The sequence below is a fragment of the Callorhinus ursinus genome, unplaced genomic scaffold (assembly GCF_003265705.2).
Source record: "Callorhinus ursinus isolate GAN/ISIS: 27379988/994484 unplaced genomic scaffold, GSC_fseal_2.0 scaffold12, whole genome shotgun sequence".
NCBI classification, from domain to species: domain Eukaryota; kingdom Metazoa; phylum Chordata; class Mammalia; order Carnivora; family Otariidae; genus Callorhinus; species Callorhinus ursinus.
In genome coordinates, this window is record NW_027397074.1 from 13,214,958 (window position 1) to 13,234,263 (window position 19,306).

At 35.4% G+C, this 19,306-nt stretch overlaps 1 protein-coding gene across 2 annotated transcripts in view; it reads right to left on the reverse strand.

The window, feature by feature from the left end:
- Positions 1-19,306, reverse strand: part of SEMA3D (semaphorin 3D) — a 197,685-nt gene that overhangs the window by 68,057 nt on the left and 110,322 nt on the right. For both annotated transcript variants that reach the window (XM_025873256.2, XM_073898732.1), the window contains exons 4-6: positions 16,805-16,867; positions 7,483-7,602; positions 2,492-2,585 (exon numbers count right to left, since the gene is read on the reverse strand). In XM_025873256.2, the coding sequence (XP_025729041.1) occupies positions 2,492-2,585; positions 7,483-7,602; positions 16,805-16,867 (277 nt within the window). The remainder of the gene's footprint in view (positions 1-2,491; positions 2,586-7,482; positions 7,603-16,804; positions 16,868-19,306) is intronic.

A 19,306-nucleotide genomic window follows, 5' to 3' on the forward strand; every position in this document is an offset into this window, starting at 1 on the left:
CATTAGCTTCTCTTATGAATAAGCTCTTCCTCCTTTCCCCTCTCCCCACAAATAACTCACGGATACATCATAATTAGGAATTTGTCTTCGTAGCAGCACAAAAAATACTAAAAAGTAAATGCCATAATGAGGAATGGATTGTGTAATTAGTATTTACTTAACCGACACAACCTCAATGACCACAACTTTTCTCTGCCTAACCTCTGCTGAAAGGGAGCTTTCGGCACTGAAGTCATTCTTCGTAATTATAACATGTTGCATTCCTTGTAGCTAATCACATCTCTAATGGTTCTGATAAACAGGAATTCCTGAAAAGGGAAAGATGTGGCTATCACTGCATACTGAACTTCTTTGTCCTGTTATTTATGTAAAATGCATCTCCATGTTTTACCAGAAAGAGAGAAGTGGTGGGGGGGGGGCACAAGGGGGGGATCCGGCAGAAGAGAAAGGAGAGGAGAAAGGGAGGGTGGTGTAAGAAGGGAAAGAGAAGTTTGAGAGGAAGGGGAGGGAGAAGGAAGAGATCAGTGAAGAAGGGGAAGACAAAGGATTGGGGGAGAGAAAGGGGAGTGGGGGCCAGTGTTCCCTAACGCTAGTCAGCGCTTAGAGGGGGGAGAGACGAGAATGCGGTCCCTACAGTAGAATATATTGCCCCTTTGAAAGCTAAGCCTCTATTTCAAGTAATCTTTACAGTCAATAATGTTGAGTACACCTAATAGACCAAAATAAAAAAAGAAAAGGCTAATCTCTATAGAGCATTTAGATTTTTAAATGGCTAAGATCAGTGAAAGACACATTTTATCACTAAAATCCAATTTTCCTCAGAAACATTACCTTTAAAAATTCTGACTTTCTATAAGTGATAGAAATACTTCCTAAATCCTCTGATTACATCCATCTAAATAACCTTTTACTGAACTATTTGAGTCAACCAATCTAAATAATGACAAGAGTCAATTTCCAAAGGAAAACAAAACAAAACACAAGAGAGAAATCCAGTTAGGTAAAGTAAATGTAGATATGACACCACTTCCTTCTCTTAAAGCAATCCCCTAAGATAAATGGTAAACGACAATATTTCATTTGTGGAGCAAATTTTTAAAAAACAGAAGAAAAATAACAACATAAATAAAGACTCTTGCTTGGTAAGAGTAAAGAAAACAAACTGTTCGTGTGAAACATAAAAAAAACACTGTGGATAATTGAACATATTGTTAAGAAAAAAAAAGGTGTGTTTCAACCTAAAAACTGTATCTGTATATCCAGGGTTTAAAACTGTCTTCTTTGTATTTAAATCACTTAGGGATTTGTAAGAGGGGTCACCGATGTCCACAGTCCATTGTTTTTATTAAGGATATGTCAACCCCACTTGACAGATCAGAATCCCAAATCATCTATCTCCCTTTCTGAGGATAAAGACTGAACATCAGTCATACAATTTTCAAAACACACAAAAACGTGCACACTTTCACTTCAAAGGAAGATCACTAGTTCTCACTAAGTGAAAATTAAAATGTCATGGTGCTTCACTCTTATCGTCTATTCAAACATTTGATAGACAAGTTCAATAAAAAGAGAGTAAAGTCATGAACCAAACCAAGACAAAAGGGGCCCTTATAATGGTTAAAATTCAGAGGTCATGGCAACATTCCTCAGAACAGACTTCAGACCACACAGCACTGCCTTCTTTAAACAGGATAATCACCTCACAAGTGAATTTAAGATGTAGACAAAGCAAGAGAAGACTGAATGTGCTAGCAAAAAATTCACATTTCCATTACTACAATCAGGTTAATGTGAAATTGAGGGGAAAAGGTGTTATAAAATTCTATTATCCGTATTCTATGTTATCTGTATTCTATCATTTGTTTTATTAGTTTATCCACTACATCTTACTATTAATCCTTCCACTCAAATCTTCAATATATTTTGTAACTTATTATGTTTAAGGAATTGCTAAATTTAACTTCCGTAGTAAGCCAAATAGGGACATGGCTTAGCATAAGAAAATCTGAGAAATCTAAATATGAAATTATAGAACAAGTAAGTATGTGTCATTTGCATTAAAAATAATTCAACCAGAAGTTCATTTAAAAACTGTGTAGAGGGGCACCTGGGTGGCTCAAGTCGGTTAAGCAACTGCCTTCGGCTCAGGTCATGATCTTGGGGTCCTGGGATCACCCCAGGCTGGCTCCCCGCTCATCGGGGAGTCTGCTTGTCCTTCTCCCTCTGCCCTTTCCCCTCCTTGTGCTCTCACTCTCTCTTTCTCAGATTAAAAAAAAACAAAAAACAAAAACTGTGTAGAAATGAAGGATTTGCTTGGGCTTCCCCTGATGATAAGGATGCTAAATATAGAGATTTGGCACTAAAATACTATAATCAAATAGCCAGTGAAAGAGTAATCCCAAATAATCTTGAACTCAATAAGAAAATGTGGTTGAGTCTACACATACCTTTTCAGAAAACCACCTAAAAGCAAAGCCATTGATCTTACCTGTCATTACTGAGGCAAAAGGCTGCTGAGGGTCAAAAGGACATTTCAGTCTGCCAGACTCCAAGTTATGTGTGTCTAGTTTGAATACAACTTCCTGTTAGGAGAGATATTAACATAAGTGAGATTTTTTTTAAAAACAGCACAATCAGCAAGGAGCTAGGAGATAAGAACTAAATTCTAACTCATTAATTCAACAAAAACTGATTGAGCATATAGCATGTGCATCATGCTGTGCTCCTTAACTCTTTAGCAAATATTATTTCTGGCAAGGCTCAATTCCCATGTTTTGGTCTGTGTTTGCCCAAAGTAGTAATGATAATACTGAATGAATTCTTCAATTGGAAGTAGTGATATAACCATCAATTCACTAAGTCTGGACCACTCTCATTATCAAAATCACCATCAAGCACACACATTTCTTAAGGCTAATAACAAATTTATTGAGCCTAATAAGCTAATTTCTTCATCTAAGAAATGAATTTATGGGGCACCTGGCTGGCTCAGTTCATTGACCATGTGACTGTTGATCTCAGGTTCATGAGTTTGAGCCCCACGATGCTTAAAAAAAAAAAAAAAAGAAATGAATTTACTAAAATAATCATACTTTCATTACTATTGTGGTTTATTTACTCACACATCTTCAACTAAACCAAAATAGGCCTTGTGACACTTTGTGATTTTAGAGACATAATAGCGTGCTAAGGCAGGCAGTCCATTTACAGAGCTGTTGATACATGTGGGCAAAAAAAACCCCAAAAACAAACAAAAAAAAAAACCCAACAACCAAAAGAAACCCTGTTGTAGTATTTTCACTATTATGAAAACACTATGCACATTAAAACCACATAGTTATTTTGGCTGAAATATCTATTTTTATAATAGTGGCCACAGACAGAATGACATTGGCAGACTTTTAATATTCAGGAAAGAAATAACATCTTAAGTTGAACTTTCCAAGAAAAATAGGAATGTATAATGAATATGGCCCCATGAGTTTGAGTGTTTCATAACAATGACAACACTACCATCCAGCAGAAAGGCTGATGACTCGCCCTGCATATGCACTAGTTAGAGAAATCTAGCATTTCAGACATTTTCTCTAGATGGTGTATCTACCAAGTTGCATCAGAACACATGAATATTAAGAAAGGAACATTCAGGGCTACTTATCTAGAAAGTAAGCAATGAAGCAAAAGGGATAGAGGCAACTGGATTGTTTGTTGTACTGTGTTGTCATTTCAGATTTGTTTCTTCTGAACACAACCAATAGTAATGACCACCTTATTAAAAAAAAATAGTGGTAGCAATTTAAATAGCATGATTGACAATGGCTATTTCATAGTTTTAAGTAAATGAACTTTTATGCTAACAGGAATAGTCCCTGCCATTAATAGGTACTAACTGTAGGCCCAGGAAATTTATGTACATTGTCTCATTGAATCCTCACCGTAAGCCTAAAGCTATAGCTGCTTTAAGAATTCCAGCTTCACAAGTGAAATATTGAGGACAGAAGGGGATAACTATCTTGTTCAGCAGCACATAGCTAGTAAGACGCAAAGCAGTAGCTTGAACTCTCAGGGCTGTCCCCAAAGTTCATGCTGTTAACTAATCTCACCTCAGAATTTCAAACTCATGGATTTAAAAATGTGTTAAAATCAATTTATAGACTCACCATGACCATGTAATATGATCAAATCCAAGTATGTTTAGTTGGAACAGGCCAGCTAATGACAAGCTGTGATAGGGGAACCTTGGCATGGAAAAGGTGCAGTGAGAACCCATTTAGGGCATGCTTCCCAACTGTGAATGGGGCTACAGAGATGTCAGGGAAAAAAAAAAAGCACCTGTAGAGAGTGGCACTCATGTGTGTTTAAGTATCATTAAGGGCACATTATTTTCCACAGGTCAAACAGAACTGTTGACTCTAAGGCCTATAATAGGATATTGTAATGGGAAAAAGTAAACTGAATCCCAGAAGATTACAGTAAAAAGTTAAAAAGGAAAGATCAAGAAAATAGGAGAGTGTCACAGTTGATGAAAAGTACTAGATAAACCCTCCTAATTGTACAGACTTCTGTTTTTAAGATGCAACATTTCATTACATTCTCAAGATAAGCCCATAACATTGATATCTTGAAGGCTTAGGACAAGGTCTCTCCTATAATCTCCTGGAGAAAGGAATTATCAGGAAAGAGAGTTTCCTTAAGCCAGAGTTAAGGACACCAAGAGGAATATTTTGTAAAAAATAATGGTTGACTGAGTGGACTTTGGGAGATAAACCGACTGAATTACAGGACACTAACTTTTGAGACAACTTCAGTTTTATAAGAAAATTCCTTCAGCGTAATTAAGTAAGCAAAACATACCAACGTATATTGTTGGAGTAAAGAGATGAGCATGATAGGAAAACATTTAGTCATCAGGGCAACTAGGCAGAGTTATTGTTAATACCACCCCCATTTAGAGATGAGATTTCTGGCAGCAGAGGGGAGATCCCAGAGGAAGAACATCCTTCCAGTGTAATTACTAAACAAATAACAGGCATTGCTAGTATCACAGCATAAATGTATATATATACACACACCCAGAATATATGTATACATACACACACACAAACACATCTATACATACACACACGCATATACACACACATTTATACATACACATACATGCATACACACATTGCAGACATTATTTTTCCATGAAGTTTACATACACACTTTCCAAATCCTTGCCTTGCTGCCTTTCGTGTTCCTATTGCCTAGTACAGCTGAGTCGTAAGTGGTAAGTGACTGGAATGAAGCATGGGCTCTGCCAAAGCCCATACAAGCATTTTCTCATTTTATCCTTCAAATAACTCTGGGAGATAGCTACTATTATTATCATCCTCATTTTGCTGAATAAACAGAAGCTTCGAGAGTTTATGCAGGGTGCATAAGACTATGGAGCTGGTAAATGACTGAAGCCATAATTCAAACTCTGGCTGCCCAGGCTCCAACGATTAGCTGTTGACAACTGCCCTGACTCCTGTCCTGAAATCCGGATCCAACCGCCTGTTTGGCATGACCTAACCGAACATTTTGCAAATGCAGAACGTACAAGACTCACTCACCGTTTCCCTCGCAAACTTGTTACGACTCTCACCTCAGTAACACCATTCTCTAACTCACTGCCAAGGACAGAAATCTGGGATTCATTTGAGCTTTTTTCCTCTTTCTTCTCACTGTCCCAGGATTCCCCAGGAAGGGGACTTCCCACACTTCCCTTCTGCGTCCCTCTTACATATTGCCAGTCCCTCTTTCCAGCCCCATCAGGAGAAACCTTATCTATTTGAAAATGGAAGAGGCTTCTAAATTCCCTCTGGAAGAGCAATGAATTCCTGGGAAAAAGTTAACAATCTTCAAGCAGTGTTGCCATACAATTACCTGTATTCCTGACCAGTGGAAAAATCACCAGGCTCACCTCCCAGCTCACCCATAATTCTCTGAGTCACAGACCTTATAAATCTGACTGTCCCAGGCCCTCTTGACAGCCCCAAGCTAAGTAATTAGCTCCATCTAAATTCCCTTTCAGCACTTGTGACTTTTAGGAGTTAAAGAACACTATTTGCACCCCTCAGCAAGTTGTGAGTTTGGCCTTCAGCCTCAGGCCTCAAAACACAACCAAGCTGTGGGGCTATCTAATATAATTACACCCTATGCTATGAGCTACTGTTATATATTACCCTTCATCAAAGCTAGGCAAGAGAACATTACACCAGCAACAAAGAATGATGGATTCAAGTTGCCAAGTCTCCTGGTGGTTCGGAGATTTAACTATGAGGGTTGCTTTATTTTCAAACAGTTGAGAATGGGCTGGTTAGACAAGTTGGTTAGAGAGGAAAATTAATCCAGCCACAGCTGTGGGTTTGATCTCTGCATGAATCAGTTAAATCAATGTAAAGAAACCTGTTCCATAAGCCCAGACTTTACTTTCAAACACACAGCGAATTATCCTGCAAATATGTGTGGTTATTCACAAGTAGTATATACATAAACATAAGGATGACAGTACAACCCATCAAACCCATACAAAGAAACAATTTAGAGTATGTACTCTAAAGCTCAGTTGGGCATGCTTGCTCTAGAGACAGACTGCTTTGGCTCAATTCCTTGCCAGACCACTTATTAGCTGGGTGATTTTAGGCATGTTATTTAATTCCACTGAGACTCAATTTTTACTAACTTGTAAGTTGGGACTTATAAAGGTACTAACTTCAATTAAGAGCATTGTGAAATTTCAGAGACAATCCATGTAAAGTGCCTGGCATAGTCCATGATACAAAGAAAGCACTTTAATGTATCAGTTATTAATTAAATTACAGAATTCTGCATGTTTCTCATTTATTAAAATGTTCATTGATAGCTGGAATATATTACTCTTAATTTAGTACATCTTTATTTGCACTATGGCAATTTGGCCCAGCAGAAATAATGAATTCAGTGTGCTAATGACTATGTATATAATTTTAAGAAAAAAAATAAAATTCTCTGTACTTAATGTGCACCACTGTACTTAGTGTGTAACCGTATATAACAGGTCAAATTTGCTGGATGGGAAAAATGAAATTATTTATAAGATACAATTCCACTGCAAGGTCACATGGGATGTGGATTTTTACTAACAGCAACTAATACAGATCTAATTACAATGGAAACTCAAAAGAAAATAAGAACATACATAGAGTCTATAGAAAACAAACACTTTCAACATTTTACACTTTTAATTTTGATCATCTCATTAAAAAAACTTCTAATAAAAAAACTTTTTATTGGGTAGATAAAGTGTGTAATCAAAATGGCAATCTATAAGGTGGTTGGGAACATGAGTTCTTATGTGATTCATAAACTATATGGTTCAAACTTTATATTCAAATCTGCCTGTTTTATGTCAAAGACATTAAGTGACAAGATATTACAACTAATTGTTTTCATGCAATTTCATTATATTACCTCCTTGTAGACTCCAAGATCAATATAACCACATATTGGATGAAATGCTCCAGTTCCACACACATAAATGTGAGTTTTGTTATAGGGTTGAAGTACGCGGATGAAATTTGCACATTCTGTCTATTGGACATAAAAAAAAATAAAAGCATTAGCACACAATTCATGTTGTTGAAAGATTATCATTCATACCACCTGTTTTCCAAGGAGATAAATCATCAAGAAAAACAGCAAAAATGAAAACGATTCATGAGACATGCTTAAACATCTGACTTAGCAAAGGAGGCAAAACAAACTAGAAACTTGGCTTAAATGAGTGATTGAAGCTTTTTTGAAGTTTTACAGGTGTTGAACTAATCAGAATGCTAGAGTGCATATCTCTATAGGTATTCAGCACGGCCTAGAGAATGGATATCAACAGAATGAGATATCCATACCTTCTTTCAGGAATTACCTAAGAACAAAACCTGTCATGTTTTGATGTTCCCACATTGTCTATCACATTATAGATCCACTGTTGACAACATCAACTGTCTCAACTGAACAAAACATGAACACACTTGTGTATAACCATATATGTATTCCATTTTTATTGGATGGAATGCACTACCACTTTATTCCCATCTATTTTTAATGTTACAGAGCCTTTAAAACTCAACTTAATTTCTCTTTATTCCAAGAATCTCTTCTTTCCCCATTTTCTAGCACCAAGTCAAATTTTTGAAGAGATTTTTATATTTCTGCTTGTTTTGCATGTGCTTGGTCCTAAAGATATTTCTTTGCATTATTATCATTATAACATATATTATCTATCCCCTAGTTAGTTATAAGTAGTGACTCTTAATTTTTCAGAGTAGTCATTCCTGTTATTATACATTATTTTTGATTTATCTCCCATAAGTAATTCCTTATCTTTACCTGATTATTGGCTTCATGGTTCCTGGACCCCAAAATCCCTGAGAAAACACTGGGCTGGAGTATACTTTTATTCTGTATTGACTTTATCTAGGAGATGGGGAAGTGTTCACCAAGAAAGGTATAAACCTATGAAACCACTGGGATTCATAGAAAAAGTCTAGCTCTTCCCTACCTGAATGGCCATGCGTTCCTCACCAGTCAGATGTTGACTTAATGGGTCACTCTTGTTGTAAGAGTTGTTAAGAAGGAATATATTACAAAAGAACCCAAAAGACAAAAAACAATGACCTAACTGGTAGAGTGGTTTTAAGAATTAAATACAATTTTCAGAAAGCAGACAGCAACTTAACTGACAGGATTAAGTTAAATAATATAATATTAATAATTATTATTTACCCTGATTTGGATCTATATAAAATATCAATATCCCAGTGGCTAGTCGGATTTTAGAGTGAAAAGCTATACCTGCATAACTGTGGTAAAGAGTTCCTAGTCTCTAGTACTTCCCTTGGCCAGCTAGCCTTGCAATTTTATGTCTCAAGAATTCATAGATCCCAATTAATAAAATGTGTACATTCTACCACAGAAGAATGTTACAATGAACTCATCGAATCTTCTGTTCTCTGCTCTGTATAAACAAAGCAGTTGCTTCAGATTGTATGAAAGGACAGCCTCATTACTGGTCTCTCAGAGAGCTACACAAGGAAAAGATGTTTCTTCATCAGGTAGGCAGACTTAGCACTCTCTAATAAGGGCACTGCTTGTACTTACTTAGGTTGTATGCTGCGGGAAAAAAAGGCACATCTAAGGATGTGCAAATTACACTACAGACATCTTTATTATCCTGAATATTTTCATATATTTTGTATATGTTCTCAAACATTCATTATATGCAGTCTCTTAAGAAAGGAACACTTTAAATTCACTAAGACAGTTTTCTGGCAAATAGTCTTGTTTAACAAAAACATATTATGTCAGTTTTCCACCTTTCTGTCAAGGTGTCTGATGGAGAGAAATTATTTTCTATTTGCACAAAGACACCATAGAGGACTAGCTTCATATTCTTTAACATCATGTTAGGCAATCTCAGATGAAAATCTAATTCAGACAGTACATATGTCATACTAATGATTTTGAACAAATAATAGAGACACCATAATATGAGAAAAGCCAAGGCAAAAAGTTTAAAAATGTCTGTGATCACCAGATAAACTGCAATGATGGCTTCATCACTAGAATGAGAGGTTTTAATATTCTCCAGCTTTTATTTTACTCACTCATGCTCACTGAAGGGACTTTTATTTCTTGGTCTTTCCCCCCACCAAGAGCTTTATACAAGGGTGAGATCTATACCAGGAACAGTACACAGGGAGGGGAAGAGTAGAATTACATTGCTGGAGTGAGGACGGACTGACTCGCTGCCCATTATTTCATCATTTTTTAAAAAGCTGTTTTAACAAATAGTCATAGAATTTAGAGGGTAATTGTTATGAACGAGTACTTGTGTCCTCTAAAATTCATTGGTTGAAACCCTAACCCCTCGCCCCCCCCAGAGGGATGGTAATAGGAGGTGGGGCCTTTGGAGGTAATTAGCTTTAGAAAAGATCCTGAGATTGGGATCATCATGATGGGAACAGACAGAACTCTCTTTCTCCCTCTCTCCCCCTCTCTGTCTTTCTCTCTCTCTCTCTCTCCCTCTCTCTCTCTCTCTCTCTCTGCCATGTGAAGATACAACAGGATGATGGCCATCTGCAAGCCAGGTAGAGAATTTTCATCAAGCACCAAATCTACCAGCACTTTGATCTTGAACTTCTCAGCCTTCAGTACTGTGAGAGATAAATGTCTGTTGTTTAATGTCTGTAGTTTATGACACTTTGTTACAGTAGCCCACGCTGACTATGACAGCAATTTTACAAGATTCTGAAATAAATATTTGTATAAAGAAATAAAACAACTTCCTTTCCAGATTATAAATTATGGAGTCAGAAAGATGAAGGACTATGAGAGACACAGCACTGTTTTTAAAACGGCTAATAAGGCCCAGGGTGAAATTTTATACACAGAGGAGATATAATGTTACTGATTATAAAGAAAAAGCTCTGAATCACACCTAAAATATTTCACATCCTTTAACTTTTCTAGGAGTACCTTATTAAAATGCAGCCAGCCCTGGAAAGTAATTTATTACGCTAGTTTTCTGACTTGGTGAGATATTCACAAGGATTTATGAAATTCCTCCATCTCCCAGATTGGGGTGACATGGAATAGAACAATTTATGGGTGAGTCCCGAATTGTCTGACACTTTACAAAAAAGTCAGTTCTGCTCAAAATGTTCTGTAATGAAGTTGATAGAGGGTAGTTCTCAAAGCAGCCTGGAGGCAAGGAAAAGGTATTGGTTGCCTGACGAATGAGATACCTCGGAACAGAGATCCTACAAGATCAAGTTTGGCTTAAATAGCAGGAGCAATGATTAACTTGATTTAATTCACTTAGTGATCTGCATGGCTATTCACAGTAGTGTAATTCTGTGAGGTGTGAAAAAAGATAATTTTGAGAAGCAGCTTTTTTAACTTTCCCTGAAAGCTGGCTTCTTTGTTAGCTATTCCCCACAACTGCAAGTGTGGTTGTATGTGAGCCAACATTTCAATTTAGTGAGTAACAGGCTCAACTTTGGAAAAATAGGAATTTCTCCTTCTTTCCTTATTCTTCCCACCTACTCCCTTCCCCACCTACCAACATTCCCATTGGAAGAAAGAGAGAAGGAGAAAATTTAGAACTAGTATCAACTTTTTAATTCTTTCAAGTAATGCTTCAATATTTTACCCATACATTTATACACTATATGTAATTAAATAAATAAGACAGATGTAAAACTGAATTAATACTTGGAAGAAAAGGCTAATATATGTTTGTATTATGTATTAAAACTTGGAATTCTAGTTTCAACCTAGATATGTGAAAAAAAAAAGCAACACAGAAATACAACACAGAAATTCTCTAGACTTATATATAGTCCAATTAAATCTAATACAGCTTTATATATATTTCTGATAACTTATAATTGCTAATTTTAATTTATTTAGGTTATATATGGAGAGACACTCATGATTTTAGAAATATAGTTTGTTTTTATTTTTAGTATATTTTGTAGAATAGAATGATCATCAAACATTTTTGGTCATCACCACAGACTTTTCACAGTGCTACAGTGCTAACAGACCTCAGAATAGAATCCAGTCTACAGGGTGTCTGAGTGGCTCAGTTGGTTAAAGGGCCCACTCTTGATTTAGGCTAAGGTCATGATCTCAGTATCCTGGGATCAAGTCCAGCTTTGCTCTGTGATCAGCGAGGAGTCTGCTGGAAGATTCTCTCTCTCCCTATCCCTCTGCCCCTCCCTTGCTCACACACACATGCATTCTCTCTCTCAAAAAGAGATAAATCTTAAAAAAAAAATTCCAGTCTACACAGGTATCTGCTTAGGTCTTAGTGTTGAAAATATTTTAATGAGTTGTCCATACTTCAAAATAAGTACATGATAATCCCCACATTACATTTCTCTCTTAAAAATGGAAGATCTAAAGTAGAAATTTCTACAGAGCAAAAACTAGCTGTCATGGCAAGACAGAGGAAAATATTTTAAAGAAAAAAAAGAGAAGTATGCCTATTTAAATATGTAAAAGTGTATATATCAAATAACTGGGAAAAATATTTTTAAGTAAGTTGATCACAAAGTAATAATGTATTTTATACACATATATATCTTATATCTTATAATATGTATAAGATATAATATATCTTATATATATCTTAAAATATGTATACTAATATGATATTTTATATATATATATATACTAATATCATATTAGTATATATAAGATATATATATATATATATATATATATCTTGAAAATCTGTAAATAACCAGTTAGGAAAAGGCAAACACTAAAATTTAAAATTATAAATAATAGGGATATGATATTCCAAAAAATAAGCCCTAATTTTACAACTACATAAAATATTTAGTATTTATAGTAATGAAAGAATTTCAGGCAAAAATAACAAAAATAATTTTCATTTTGTTGGCAAAGATTAAATACATTTATTTTATTCATTTATGTATTAGCATTAAATATTAACCATATGTTGTACCCACTATTATTAGCAAGAGTATGGCAAAATATACCCTCTCATGAACATGCACTGCTGGTTAAACACAGAAAGCATAAACTTACTGGAGGGTAGTTTTGCAATGTGTATAAAAAAATTTATGTCCAAAAAACCCCCCCAAAATTATATCCTTGACCAGTAATTCTACTCAATAATCAAAGATGTTCACAGTATTTACATATAAGATTTTTCATGTGAAGCATCACTTATAATAGCTAAAACCTGGATATAAACCAAATTTCTAACAATAGAGGATTGATGAAATAATATATAAAGGAATGCAGTGTGGCTATTAAAAGTAGTGTTATAAAAAGGAATTTAATGACATGGGAAAATGCTCATGGCAGTTTGCAAAATGAAAAAAAATGTTTTAGGGGACTATGTATACAATGATTTCATTCTGAAAAATAGTAAATAGATAAGATAGAAGAATAAACATCAAAATGTCACCAGCTATCTCTGGGTAATGTTCATGGGGGAGGAGATATTTACAGATGACTTCCATGTAATTTGCAAACTTTCTACAATGAGCACTTTGTTTTGCTTTTAGACGTTCTTTAAAAAAGAAGAAAGAAAGAATGTAATCATAGAACTTGGGCGATGGAAGATCCTTGAAGTCTACGTCATGTCTCCATTGACAAGGTTGTGTGCCTCTAGGGTTAAGATGACAAACACAACCCAGGCTGCCCACATCCTGTGCGTTCTTTTGCCTGGACTGAGCTGCTGTCTCCACTCTTTATAGTCAGGACTAAGGACACTTCTTTAGTGACTTTCTTTGAATAATATTCTAAGCAGAAACAAAGTACTATGAAATAGCTTCCTGTCACTATTTCCTTTCTTTGGACTAAACTGGAGACTGTGGTCAAAAAAGGGGAATAGTTCTCCTTTGTTTCCTCATCTTCCACTCCCTCTCCACCCCAATTAGCTAACTTTCATTATGGTAAATAATTCACTATTTTTCAGTTATATAGTACCTTTGTGTAAAGGGACAGTCTTTCCAAACACTTGTTAATCCTAAAAACACTCTTGGGAAGTAGGTAAAAATTACTAGAGAGAAGGGAGGAGAGAGGGGAATGCCAAAGGTAATAAAAGAGGTCAATAAAAGCACACACTTGTCTTAGTTTTCTGTCGGCTGAAGTCTATGCAACGCTGTAAACTGAGGATCTCTATTATGAGGATAGTGTAGAGAGAAGTGATTTGAGGGGGACAATTTGAGGGATAAGGTTTTCAGAACTTATACGTAGAGACGATGGACTCTGAAAAACAAACTGAGGGTTCTAGAGGGGAGGGGGGTGGGGGGATGGGTTAGCCTGGTGATGGGTATTAAAGAGCGCACGTTCTGCATGGAGCACTGGGTGTTATGCACAAACAATGAATCATGGAACACTACATCAAAAACTAATGATGTAATGTATGGTGATTAACATAACAATAAAAATTAGTTAAAAAAGAAGAACTCTAGGCAGTTCTTTCCAGAGTGTGAAGTACCAACAGGTGTTTGGGGGGGGTGGGATGGGACTTTGACGTAAGGAGGGATCAGGTTATAGAAAGCTTTGTGTGACAAACCTGCCTGGGTGGCTCAGTCAGTTAAGCGTCTGACTTTTAGTTTCAGCTCAGGTCATGATCTCAGGGTCCTGAGAATGAGCCCCGCATTGGGTTCCTCTCTCATTGCAGAGTCTGCTTGTCCCTCTCTCTCTGTGCCTCCCCCCACTCACGCTCTCTGTCTCTAAAATAAATAAATAAAATCTTAAAAAAAAAAAAAGAACTTATACGTAGAGTTCAGACCTTTATGTGTAGATCACAGTGTTGTGTAAGAGCACTAATTATGGGGCAAGACTTCTGGATTCAATTTCTGGCTTCACTATTTACTAGATATGTGATATTGGGCAAGCCATTTAATTTTTCTGGCCTCAGTCTTCTCATCTACAAAATGAGGAATAATAATAAAATCTAGCCTATAATATTGTTATAAGGATTAAACGAGATTATAAAGCATTGGAAGCTGTTCCTGGAACAGGGTAAGTGCTATAAAAGTGTTAGCCATTCTTAGTAATGTTAAAATATACTACTATTTTAAAGTGACAGATTAAAAAGAAGGAGGCGGAGAATTGTATTATCCCTACATGATTCAACATCAAACTTTATAGATTGCAGTAAAAAGAGAAAAGCTCCCCATATCTCTAATCCTGAGCTGGCAGTAGGTGTGCTTAAAGGTTAAAGCTGATTAGTAGCTCCCAAATACAAATGAATTGCAAGAATAGGTTCCAGACACTTGGTCCTACATGCTCCAGGATACCACCTCCAGAAAAGTTTATCACCCTTTGCTTTAACTTAATCATAGGGGCAACTGAGTTACTATATAACCAGATTTAGTGAACATACTGAAATGAGAACACCGTCACAATTAAAACCTCCACTGATGGTTTGACCTTGAGTGTTTATCCCTCATCTACTCCATGGGAACATGGACATTAGTTTATTGGATGAAATTTAAACCACCTTTTCCTATTTGCCTCCTTTTTAAATGGTGAATCCTGGTAAAACACAAAATATTAAAGTGTTCATGCTGTTTATGGCATGTTTGTACTGTTATTAAAATAATTTTGAAAACTCTCATAACCAATGCATCTTTTTTTCCCCACAAGTCCAAAAATGTATCGAGGATTTGCAGACCTGAGCACCTGCTCAGTTAAGATACTGAACAGGGTGAAGAGATTAGAGGCATGGAAGGAAGAAGAATATATTGCACAATAGTTTGATCTTTTTCATTTCAAGTAAAATAAATGTAAAAACTGTTTTCTGTTGCTTTTGATGCTAATACCCTCTGATATATTTCTGTTAACATAAATGTGCTTGGAAAGATAACATTTAATACTGAAAGAAAATGAAATAGGGCATAATCAAAAGTTTCTTTTGTTTTGATCATTTTGTTACTATGTATTAAAAGCTCCATGATAGTAGAAATTGTATCCTTTCATACACATATTTATTTACATATTTAGGTATTTAATAAATATTTGTTGAATAAATAAATACATGAACAAATGGGTAAGCAAACCAGCTGTCTCAAATTCTTAGTTTCCTAAACTTTCCCTCAATTATATGAGGCATCATGTGTCACATTGTTTTATTTTTATTACATTGATAAAGTGAGATTTTTTGTATCTAATTATGCTTTCCTATAACACACACTCTTTGTTGTTATTAAATATAAAGGCATTGCTCAGCTTAATACCCCTGTGTTACTGTGTTTACAGCAACGTTAGAGAATGTTGCAAAAGACGCCTCAAGATATCCATGTTTCTGAAAAGTTTTGAACCTCTTTTCATCTTCAGTAACATTCAGGAAATGATTTACTTTGCCAAAAAAAAAATAAAGAGAGAGCAATTCTCCCTATCACCACAGTGCAAGAAGTCAGGGCAGAACACAGAGCATCTGGAGATGAGGAGAAGAGGCAGGAAGAACTACAACACTCTTCAGTCATTGTTGGAGATAAAACAGACAACACAATGTGGGGGAGAATGCAGGACAACTTGGACAATGTGAAAGCAATTCAGACAGGATGCCTCCAAAGCAATTAAGTTGGTTGCGTGTATCTATAGGTTTTCTCTGACCCTTAAGGCAGCTTAAACCAGAAGTTTATATTAGAACCCCATTATTTATCCTTTATAAGTTATTTCATGTAATTATGCTTAAGCAAATTTTAGAGTAAATTATTTCTAGTTCTTATTCCAGAATGTTATGTCATTCATTTGCACCCAATTGTTCTTACTGTCTCTATGATGTCGACTCTTGAATTTTTTCTTCTGGATGCTATAAGTTTAATTTTAATCCAAATTAACTTAAATATCAATTATATGTTTGTGATGCTAAAATGCTCATGATTTCGTGTGCATTTGCAAAATACAGGCATATAAATGAAAAATAGACAATCCTGTAAGTATATTTTCTGATGATTTATTTTTAATATTTTAAGTGCATTTCTGAGATTTGTGTGAAGAAAATAATAATATCCAGAATTAACACTTTAGAAAGTCTAGTATTTCTAAATTTCTGAGGATAATGGCATTCCTTTTGGCAAGATAGAAATATTTTATATCTTCTTAATCTTTACACAGAATGTTTATGCAGTCTTAAAAATAATACATCAATGCCATTAATCCAATAAAAACCAATATAAATATTTATTATCATATCAGTACCAGTTTAACAAAGATATTTTTGAAGTCTCATACTTACATTGGCATCTTTCCCAGCTAATTTACATAATTCCACTCGTTCCTTTGCAGCGGGCCAATAAATCTGTAAAACATTTCAAAGTGTGTCAGAATCTGAATATCTAAAACACCCTACGATTCTAATTAGGAAAATGAGTGTGTTGAATTGAAGAGTGGGTATCAGGCTAAAACTATGTTAGATATGATGCAAGACTTTTGAGATTTAGATATTTTCCAAAGCCACCCTAAAAAAATTTCTAAGAAAAACTATAGAACCATTCATTTGTATATTTCAGTCTTTTAATTTCTTTTTAAATGTATTTAATAATAGATAAATTATGTTGAGAGAAGGCCAAAAATTCTTATCGTGATGTTGATAGAATTTCAGAATAGCATTTGCTTAAGGAAGAGATTCTATTTATGCTCTTTTTCTGTACTTACTCAGAGTGGTGGGGCATTATAAATGTGTGCAGGGAAGTGTGTGAAACAGCACTTTGTTACAAGCATAAGTTATCACTCCAAGTCAAAGACCAGTGTGGATTTGCTGGCAAATTTAACATGTATAGAGCTCAGATGCATCTGTCACTTAAACATTTTTTTATGTATTATCTTATTTAAATCTCACAACGACCCCATGACATGGCTGTATTTACTCTCCCCATTTTCACATCAGAAAACTCATTCATACAGCCATTAAGTAACATGTCAAGTAACATGCCACATACATAGTCACCGGCAAAGCCAAAATATGACCCGAGTCTCTCTGAAGTAGGGGGTCTCAATCACCACATAGTAATTATTATTTGGGCAAATGATTAAGGAAGGAGGTGGCAAATCCCTTGGTTGGTAGCTTTTAATCATGTTTTAACTGTCTTGGAATTTATCACACAGGTTTTTCTTTTGTTTTTAACAAAGTTTAGCAACTCTGTCAAGAAGGTTTTGCAAAATAAGATTCAAACAGTTACTTTACTCCATTAGCTTAAAGAAACGCTCTCTGCTAAGCTACAGGCAAGAAGAAACAAGAGTTAGCTCTGAGTTGCTTATAATATATGTTCCAAGAGTTCCTGACAAACTTTGATTACATTTCTCACCAATGTTAGCAGAAAATGTCTTAATAGGGTGAGGAAAAAGGAAAATATCCTGAGGGAATGCACTGAAAGAGTCTTGTTAAACCTGGAATTCACAAATGACTTAGAAGTCACCAAAATGTATATGGATTATCTTCATAGTATAATTTTAGGGTTTTCTGTCTCTGAATAATAGAGACATAGAGAAGAATAGAGAATACCACTCAAACTCTCTTAATAGACAAATTCAATAAAATTACTAAGATTTTTAAATGAAGCAATGTTGTTCATTTAGAGCACATTTTAACAGGCTGCAAATTATAGTCCAAAGGTGTATCTAGGCAGGTTGGTAGAGCCTGCAGTAGGCTCAAGTGATGAGCTAACCTTGATGTGGTTCGCAATAAGGACCTAAAGATGCCATTTATTCAAAAATGGCTTAAATCATGGCAATTATACTTTCATACAATTTTGAAAATTAGCCAGCCATAGAATATACATAGACCACAGCAATAAAAAATAGTAGGGGTGGATCTTAGCAATTCGTTATTAGGTAAAAAAGTACAGTCCCCCAACTTACAAACAGAACGATCCCCTCAGAATCATGTTAAAAAAAATTCTAAAATAAAATAGACACTTTTAAGGCATATGAGTAGATGGAATAAGTAAGTAAAAAGAACAAGAGAGTAAGGAATATGGGATTCGGAATGATGGTTGCCCCAGATTGGAAAAGAGAAGGCTTAAATTGTGGTAAGAAACAGTTTTTACCAGATCTTAGCTTTTGTTATGGGTGGTGCCTTTTTCAGGTATTTGATGCATAATTTAAAACAACTGAGTAATGCAGATTAGTAAATAAATTAATCAAAATGGGCCATGCATAGGCTGATGGACAATAGTCAATCATCAACCCAGAATCACGAGGTCCTAAATAAATGAATGAAGAGTAAACATGGAACACCATAGCTGGTGAGAAAGTTGAAAGTTTCTTCCAGTTGCTTTTTTTTTTTTTTTAAAGATTTTATTTATTTATTCATGAGAGACAGAGAGAGAGGCAGAGGCAGAGGGAGAAGCAGGCTCCCTGCCAATGCGGGACTCGATCCCAACCTGAGCCGAAGGCGGGCGCTTAACCGACTGAGCCACCCAGGTGTCCCTCTTCCAGTTGTTTTTTAATTGTTTCTTTGCTTATTTTTAACCATTAGTAGCAAAAGCACTGAAGCCAGTGTTCTTTTTCTCTCCTATAAAAATGTCATCTTGAATTCATGGTAGTTTGCTTCTGATTTGGGTTTGTGAACTCAAGGCACCCTCTCTCAAGGTATCTTTTTTTCTTGATAATTCATTTTTATTATTATTTTTAATTGTGATAAAGTAGACATAACATAAAATTTACCATCTTAGGCATTTTTATAGTTCAATATTGTCAAGTATATTCACTTTGTGCAACCAATCTCCAGAATTCTTTC